General features: G+C 46.4%; 1 protein-coding gene across 1 annotated transcript; it reads right to left on the bottom strand.

The window, feature by feature from the left end:
• Positions 1-359: 359 nt before the first annotated feature.
• Positions 360-5806, bottom strand: LOC120986604 (zona pellucida sperm-binding protein 3-like). The gene is made up of 8 exons (XM_040415265.1): positions 5378-5806; positions 4406-4524; positions 2842-2945; positions 2592-2769; positions 2403-2523; positions 920-1011; positions 673-806; positions 360-589 (listed from the first exon to the last, which is right to left on the bottom strand). Exons 1-8 carry the CDS (start codon positions 5804-5806, stop codon positions 360-362), a joined length of 1407 nt encoding a protein of 468 aa, XP_040271199.1.
• Positions 5807-9669: the final 3863 nt, after the last annotated feature.

Raw genomic sequence — 9669 nt, 5'->3', positions numbered from 1 at the left:
CACCTCTGCATCATGCAGACCTGCTTTTATGACCTGATCAATATTAACAGTCTGAATCTAAAGCAATTTTAGCCTCCAGAGAGCAGCTTCCAATTCTTATTCTGCTCCTGAGAAGTGTGAGCTATGAACCAACCTCAGCTCTATACAGATCTAAGTATGGTATGGGCACATTTGACCCACAGAAAGTCCTCCATATTGCCCCATAGTACTTATGTATATAGCACCAGGAGATGGTCCGTGTTGCTGGACCATGCATGAAGTTATGGGTCACATGAAACCAGTCCCATACAACCATTGGTACCATCGATTGAGACAAAAAGACTTCAGAACAAGTAACATTTTACCCATTTATTTCTGGACTATTTGTGAGACAGTTTTTTTAAAAGACATTTTGCAGCCACAATAAGAGTCACAGCAACAACTACTGAAGTGATTGAACCCATGGCCACCAGCACCCACAACTGCAGAGGTTCTTCTGCACCCATTCTGGAAGCTTGGGAAATTCCTTCTTTGGAGACCTGGTTAGGCTTAGATCCAGTCACTAGAAGAGGGCCCAGTCTGGCCAGAGTGTATTTCTCTAGATGAGAACCTAGTGGAAGAATTAGCAACACCTATTTTCAAATACCTTGACATTTTTGGAAGCTTTAGGAGACGTTTGAATGAAGAACTCACCAACATCTCTCTTCCCAACTCCTCTTGACCTGGCAGGTTGTGGGCCCCATGCTGTTCTCCGGCTGCCAACTGTAGCACAGTTCCCAGTGTTGCAGCACTGGCAGTTCGCACTGGGGCCTTCCACAGGTGACCAACTGTAAGAGCAAGAGAAGTGTCAACCATTGAGAGAACATCCATTGTTATCCAAGACCCCATCTAGGGTTGTGTAGTCATCTAACTGAAGACACTCAGATGTGCAAGGTTTTACCTGCTGGTAGCCTTGTTGTAGGAGCAGGCCTTGTTCATTGGATCAGGGGTCTGGTTGATGTCAGCAGCTCTCAGGTGACAGGTTATGTAGATCTAAGACACCACAATTACAGTTTAGATCTCATGAGAAATAATTTACATTCATAATCTTGGACAGCTGGGAAAGTTACCCTCAGGGCCAATACTAAAAAGGATTAGGATTCCCATATGGGTTATTCTGTTTAAATAGTTTTTATTGAGTTTCTCATTTCAAACAGTTAATGTACAATAGTGTCAAGCAGAATACTATTATAATCAGGTTATCAAAGGAGAATATAAATTCCAATACATTTACCTTCATTAAAGGGAGTCTGTCACCAAAATTTGACGTTACACATTGCTTACTTGGCACTCTTGCTCAAGTACCAATGGTTCCTTTGTTACACTGTCAGCCAAAAAAACATTTAATCCATATGCAGATGAGGGCTGGCAAGTGTCCAGGGGCCGTGCTCATGATGTAGGTGCCCAGGCCACTGCCTTTTCCATATTACTACCCCAACCTCTTGCTTGTCTTGCCCTGTAAGTCTGTTTTGTCACTGATGCCCATTGTGGGCAGCAGCATCGATAAATCAAGTGCGCATGTGCCGTGTGAAACCAGCGTTCATGCCCAGGCGGCAAACTGCCATGTGCAGGTTCTCGGCCGGTACTAGGGATGATGCAACAGACTTGGGGTACTTTCACACTTGCGGCAGAGGATTCCGGCAGGCAGTTCCGTCGCCGGAACAGGATCCTGATCCGTCTGACAAATGCATTGAAATGCTGGATCCATCTCTCCGGTGTTATCCGGCATTATTTGCTCACATGTTTTGTGGTCTAAGCATGCGCAGACCACAAAAACTGATCCGTTTTGCCAGAACACTCGGGGCTGGATCCGGCATTAATGCAAGTCAACTGGAAGAAATGCCGGATCTGGCATTCCAGCAAGTGTTCCGGTATTTGGGACAGATAAAACCGCAGCATGCTGCGGTATTATCTCAGTCCTGAAAAGGCAAAAAGACATCCTGAATGGATTGCTCTCCATTCAGAATGTATTAGGATAAAACTCAGTTCTTTTCTGGTATTGAGCCCCTAGGACAGAACTTAATGCCAGAAAAGAATAACGCTAGTGTGAAAGTACCCTTACAGGGCGGGACAAGCAATGTGAAAGGCAGAGCGGCCTGGGCACCTACGAGCCCTCATTTGCATATGGGTTAATCATTTCAGCTGGTGAAAGTCACAACAAAAGAACAGAGGTACCACTGGCACCTGTGCTACAGTGCCATATAAGCAGTGTGTAACACCTAATTTTGGCAACAGACTCTTTAATGTTGAAAGTGCAGGTTAGAACAGTGACCAGTTGTGTACTTTCAACACTAATTAGTGGGGTGAAAACAAGGATGCTAAAGACAGGTACAAAAAGTTAATTGCTTAGCATTCAGGGTCATACTACCATCTCTAGTCCTTACCATAGAAAGGTCACTGCTAATGAACCTGAAGGCATCAACTGTGAATCTGAGCTTATTCGCTTCAGGTCTTGGAGAACCAAAGGCTGAAGAGGATTCTCCTAGCATCCCATCGATCAAGCACCTGTAGGAGATATTTATTTCAGTGAAAATTCCCTTGAATTAACAGTAAAAAGAAAAACAGAAACTCACCCATTATAAGCAATAATGTCATAGTGAGGATTAGAGGTCTCATCTGGAGTAAGGGTGGCAACACAGCTATCAACAAACAGCATCATCGGGACGTGGTTCTCTATGTCCACAAAGGCCTCTATGTAGAAGATCTCACCAAGCTGGTAGACCAGTGATTGACGAGGAGCACTCCAGTCCTCTACAGACAAAATAAGGCTATTAGTACAAGACAAGAGACTACGCACCCCTCCTCTACTGGAAGGAGTCTTACCAGTCATGAGAGTCAAGGAGAAAGACAACCTTTCTTCTGAGCTCACTGTGGTGCTGAAGGGAGCCCATGTTGGCTTGATGGCATTGCTGCTTACATTGCCAAATCTGGAAGAGTAGAGAAATGAAAGGACAACTGTACATGATTGCAAGTAAATGGCAGCTTTCCATAATCATCCCATGTGTCCACAGGTGGCATGTTGTACCACAGTTTAGCCCTATTCACTATAGAGCTGAGCCAATGGACAGCAGGGGTGATTTTTGGAAGTAAGCAGCCATGGTTGTAATGGTGGACAAGCCCTTTGAGAGGTTGACTGGAACTTGAAAGTATCTTGTCAACCATATGGTACATTAGCGAAGCGGACACTTATGGCATTGAGGCCTTAGGGGTGTTCCAGCCATGTAAGGTGTTGCAGCAATTTTAACTGAAGTTAACACCCTGACCAGTCCTGCTCTACTTACATCAAAGAGTGTTATGGTCGCCAACCTATTTTTTGCCTTAAGTCCTCCTGTCAGGTCCTATTCAAAGAGGGCCTGTCTACTCCCCAGACATTTGTTTTACTTACCAATTCCTAGGTCATAACATTTCTGGAGTATCTTGAGGGCTACAGTTCCCCCCATTATTGCTACTACTATTGAATTGCTGGCAGTTTGCAATAAAAGCCAATCTGGGTGTCCCTGCATAGTGACTGGCAGCACCAATAGAATTAGTGTCAGACACCCCAAAACTGAACACTCAGACCTTTATGGCATACTGCTAACTTCCATTAGGAATCAGAGGAATAGTTAAAGGTTCTCCAGAATTACTACATGGAGAGTAAGTAGTTGGTAAAACAGACATGCCAGGAGAGGAGACCGCTCCAAGCCCCTCAATAGTATTGACAGAGCATAAGGGGAATGTTTGTCAAGATCCCTTTCAGAGTCATTATGAACCTTGAAGAGGAGCAGGATGATTAATGAAATAATTAGGATGGGGCTACATGGACAGTACGGCTGCTATACTCATTACATGGCCAAAGATCACAGTACTGATCAGGGGCGTAGCTAAAAGCTCATGGGTCCTGGTGCAAGAGTTCAGCTTGGGCCCCCGTCCCTCAGTGCTTGTTGGCAAGGGGCAGGGGAGCACAAATCCTTCCTGCTGCCTGAGGCAAACATTGAAAGGGCACCCCCTCATGCCAAATTCATAACCTAACCCCTTCCCTCCAGCCAGAGGTGTAAGTTGACCAGTATGCACTTTCTATAATGCCAGTGTCTTATGTGGCACAAGGGTCTTTGGGCCCCCTCAGACTCCTGGGCCCGGTAGCGACTGCTACCTCTGCACCCCCTATAGCTACGCCCCTGGTACTGATGCTACAGAACATTGCTTCATAATGTAAGTGGAATCAAGCTGTGACTGTTCCAGTCAGATCCAGCAGGACAGCACTGTCTTATGGCTGGTTGAGGCAAACAGTCTCAATGTGACCACATTCAACTACCATCTAGCTTAACTTGGAAGTCCTGGAAGACATTTCACCACTGGGAGACTCTAGAAGACATAGCTATAGAGCCCACTATTGGTAAAGACTTACCGTGGGTAGTAACACCAGATGGGAACCACTGCAGGATTGGACCTGATGATGGGCACATTAGGGGAGGTGGTGGGGGTGTAAGACAAGTTGATCTTGTAGATAAGTATATCTGAAGTCATCTTGAGGAGATAAAGAGCCACAATAAGGTTAGTCTCCACTCAAAGCACACAAAAAAAAAAAAAAAAAAAAAAAAAAAAAAAAGGCTCAACCAAATCAGTGGGAAAATTTTGTAATAACTGGCCACCCTATAAAATATACAAGAAGAGAAACTTGACAAAGCAGTGGGTCAAGTACACTGCAAGGCCAGAAATGGACAACTGGTTAGATTTTGTTATGAAAGTCCATTATTGCGTCAGAAGATCATGACACCATAGTATACCGGCTAAAACTAGCCAACATTCCTGGGCACAAGCTGTAGAAAGGGTTAATGTACCTCAAAGAAACAAGATCTATGTCAACAACAAGAGATGAGCGAATTTCAGGTTATGAAACCGATTCACGCTTTGTTTACTGGTAAAAGGGGAATTGTGTTATGGATTCCGTTACCACGGACCATAACGCAATTCTATGACAGAATGCCTTTAGAGGCATTCCATCATAATAGAAGTCTATGGCCTGCAAAAAGGATCCGTCCCGTTTCAGTTATGCAGGATAGGACTCCACCGTATAACGGGAACAGATACGTCTTGCAGCCCATAGACTTCTATGACTGAATACATAACAGAATGCCTTTAGAGGCATTCCGTCATAATAGAATGGCATTATGGTCCGTGGTAGTAGAATCCATAACGCAATACCCCTTTTACCAGTAAAAGCAAACAAATATTTCAAAATATGAAATTTGCTCATCTCTATCCACAACCATTTCAATATAGTGAAAAGGACCTAAAGGGTTTTCATGATAAACACAGTAATTGTTGCCCAGTGCATATTTGTCTACTATAAGGGACCTTTAGTCCTCCACCAACTTACCTCTAGGTTGCTTCCACATTCTTGAAGAGCAATTTGAAAGACTACAGTATTAACTAAAGTCTGAGATCCAGCTGTGCAGGTCCCGAGGACCAGGTCTGAAGGATTCACCAGCCTACCATTACCATAGAAGTCTCTCTCTACAGTCACCACCATACTGTCCTCTGCACACTGCACACTGACAGGGGATGAGGGGTTCAGCATAATCGGTGGGGGCTGTGTAAGCTGTCGGGACTGAAAACCTACTCCAGGATACAAAAGATCTCCCCTAGGAGAACCTACTGCAGATACAGTTCTAGAAGATCCCCATCCAGGCTGATAATTCCTCCACCGAGTGTCTGGCTGGCGCCGATGCCTAACCAAGGCACTGCTAAAGCCTGACCCATAGATGAGAACCACAAGCAGCCAACTCCACCTAATCCCTAACAACATCCTGACCACAGGAGAAGTCACACCAGGAAGGGGTGGAGGGAGGAGATCTTTATACCTCACCCATCACATGGTCATCACTTCACCTGACCCTTCATTATACTCAGCTGGACACCATCCATACCTGATGAGGATATGGCAATGCAGAGTCCAGTGGTGGAGTTCGTAAGGGATTTGTGTTCATTTCTTGGGTGTATTTATTCCTTAGGGCTCATGCACACGGCCGTTGTTTTTTGCGGTCCATTTTTCACTGATCCGTTGTTCTGTATCTGAGGTTTTTTTCCTCTGATTTAAGTCCTCTTCCGTTCCGTTATTCCACTACACATATCTGTATGGTTTCCGTATACGATCCTTTTTTTGCGGATCGGAAACAGTAACTTATTAATAACCAAACACTTGAGCAATATGGGCTGGTCATAGCATTTCTACAGTATGGATCCGCGAAATACAGATGTGTTCCGTGTGCGTTCCATATTTCTTGCGGACCCATTGACTTGACTCGGGCCTCGGACCGGGATTTGTGGACAATAATAGGACATGCACTAATTTTGCAGAACGGAAATATGGAAACAGAATGCACACGAAGTACCTTCCGTTGTTTTTGCGGACCCACTTAAGTGAATGGTTCCGCATACGGTTTGCAAAAAAAATGGAACGGAGGCAGAAAGAAAACACGTTCGTTTACATGAATCCTTAGGGTGAGTTCACATCACCGTTTAGCTTTCTGTCCTTCTGATCTGTCAGAAGAAGGCTACATACACACGACCGTTGTGTGTTTTGTGGTCCGCAAATTGCGGATCCGCAAAACACCGATGGCGTCCGCTTGCGCTCCGGAACGGCACGGACAGCCATTAATATAACTGCCTATCCTTGTCCGCAAAACGGACAAGAATAAGACAGGTTATATTTTTTTTGCCGACCAGGGAACGGAGCAACGGATGCGGACAGCACGCGGAGTGCTGTCCGCATCTTTTGAGGCCCCATTGAAGTGAATGGGTCCGCACCCGAGCCGCAAAAACTGTGGCTCGGATGCGGACCAAAACAACGGTCGTGTGCATGAAGCCGAAGAGAGAGAGAAAAAAAAACAAATCCTGTTGTATCCGTTTGAGGCTACATGCACACGAATGCTGTTTGTTTCCGTGTCCGTTCCGTTTTTTTGCCCCGCAAAAAAAATAGAACATGTCCTATTCTTGTCCGTTTTAGGCATTTATATAATGGATACGTAAAGAAAACGGATGGCATACATTTTTTTTTGCGGATCCACAAATTGAGGACCGCAAAACACATACGGTCGTGTGCATGTAGCCTTAACCCTCTTTCACAGGACCGTATGGCTTTTTCAGTGTTTTGCGGTCCGTTTTTCACGGATCCGTTGTTCTGTTTTTTGTTTTCATTATGTTTCCATTTCTGTTCCGTTTTTCCGTATGGCATATACAGTATACAGTAATTACATAGAAAAAAATGGGCTGGGCATAAAATTTCCGTATGTGTTCCGTTTTTTTTTGCGGACCCATTGACTTGAATGGAGCCACGGAACGTGATTTGCGGGCAATAATAGGACATGTTCTATCTTTCAACGGGATGTGTAGAGGGAAGGAGTATCATGCAAATATATGTATATATGACTTTTAATATATACATATATATATTTGCCCTGTATGGACAGTATGGGCCCAGGTCTGTGGATACATGTACAGCAGGCTGGATTTCCAGCCTGCATTTGTGGGAGGGGCATAGGGTATTTACCTGCCGCATGGCCTCTCCAGGCTGTCGGCATCTCGTGGTGCGGTGACGTCATCCTCGTGCGACTTCCGGTTCCGGCCTTCCCAGTGTCTACGGGCAGCGGCGGCACTCCTCTCCTGCGCGGAGATCTCGGTAAGCGAAACCCGGTCCAACTCACTTCTCCACCTGTCTGATATCATGGGCGGCCGCCGCCAGCGGCGCGGTCCGCTCAGCCCTTACCCCCGCTTGCTGCGCTCCCTCCGCACGTCACATATGGGGCACGTGTATAGCGGCTCCCTGCTGCTTTTCTGTCAGGTCCGGAACACGATCGCATCACCGCAACTCCCCCAGGTTTCTTGGTGCAATTTTAATCTCCTGCATATAGAGTCCGGCCATGTAGGTTGGGTACCTGGTTGAAACATATTAGCATGCAATTGGGCATTACTTAATCAGCCCTCTGTATCAGAGCAATGGTGGGAAGAGCTCGTCTCAAACAGTCAGTGGAGCAGGTCAGGGCCCATCACTGGCTCATGGCTGGCAGCATGGCTGAGGCATGTCTTTTAATCACTCAGCACCCCCCTTCCCTGTTTGCAGTGCTCCCAGGTTTCTCTCAATTGCCCCTGTGTTTTGCTATCCAGGTTCACCATTTCCATGATACACTCCGCCGTTATTATGAGTCGCAGCATCCTCAAACGGCCTGGGTTCCATCTTCCCACGCCAAGGGACCTCCCCCGGGTCAAAGTCCCACGGATCTGCTGGTATGGCCGGTGGAGAACCCTCCTCTGTCATCCGTATGCTGAGTCTCATCAAGCAGCACTTACACTGCCGCGGGTGTAAAAAAAAAACAAAAAAAACCATCACACTTTCTCCACCTTTTCAGTCTAGCTCTGTCGTACGTTCAGGTTTTCGTCGTGTCCTATTGCCTGATACGTTCAGGTTTTCTCCTGTCCTCCTGCCTGATACGTTTAGGTTTTCTTCGTGTCCTGTTGCCTGATACATTCAGGTTTCTTTGTGTCCTCTTGCCTTATATGTTCAGGTTTTTCTTCGTATCCTGTTGCCTGATACGTTCAGGTTTTCTTCATGTCCTCTTGCCTGTTACGTCCAGGGTTACTCCGTGTCCTCTTGCCTGTTACGTTCAGGTTTTCGTCATGTCCTCTTGCCTGATACGCTCAGGTTGTCGTCATGTCCTCTTGCCTGATACGTTCAGGTCTTCTTCGTGTCCTTTGTCCTGATACATTCAGGTCTCTTTTTTGTCCTGTTGCCTGATCTGCTCGTTTTGTTTCATCAATCCAAGTCATTGTCCTTTGTCTACTTACGTCGCACACGTCAACCCCCTCCTACTGTCCTGTCACACTTCATGTCTTGTTGCCTGATACGTTCAAGTCCTCTCCATGTCCTTTTTGCCTGATCCGTTCAGGTCATATCGTTGCTCTCTATGCATCATACTGAGTCACGCCACTGTCTGTTTTGTCTGCATGCTCGACTCACGTCACCCAGGTCTTGCCTCCTCTCACTGTCCCGTCGCCTTCAATTTTTCCACTGTGCTCATGTCATCTCCTACTGCCTATCACGCCAGTCATAACCTGCCCGTCAGCACCCGGGTCACGTCTTTTCTATTTTTTCAGTCACGCCCAGTCTTGTACCTATCACGGTCAGTTCATGTTTTTTCTTTACCTGTTACACTCGGGTCCTGTTGCTCTCCGTTGCCATCACGCGCGAGTCATGTCGCCTCACTGCCTGCCACATTTGTAAGTCCCGCGTTGGCATCCAGTAGAGGTTTCGTCACCAGATGCGTCTCGGCCCACGGTCATGTCACAGGGCCTAACGCTTCTAAATCACCTGATACGCCAGGTTATGTTTATTTCCTACCTGATAGACTCAGGACACGTTTGTTTCTCCTGATTCCTTCAGGTCTTGTCTTTCCGTCGCCTGATAGCCTTCAGGTTATACCACGTTCTTCTGCCCGATACGTTCGGGTCGTTTGTGTTCGGTCCACCTGATACGTTCAGGTCGGTTTGTTGGTCCACTGCCTGTCACGTCATGTCACGTCGTCTCGTTCACCGGTCTCTTGGCCCAGTCCAGTTTTTTTTTGCCTGTTCCTTTCACCCAGCCCGCCACCCCAGGCATGCCTTCTGTCCACTCAT

Source organism: Bufo bufo, chromosome 1, assembly GCF_905171765.1.
Source record: "Bufo bufo chromosome 1, aBufBuf1.1, whole genome shotgun sequence".
NCBI classification, from domain to species: domain Eukaryota; kingdom Metazoa; phylum Chordata; class Amphibia; order Anura; family Bufonidae; genus Bufo; species Bufo bufo.
The sequence above is the reverse complement of the archived record's forward strand: the minus strand, read 5'-3'. Positions and strand labels throughout refer to the sequence as shown.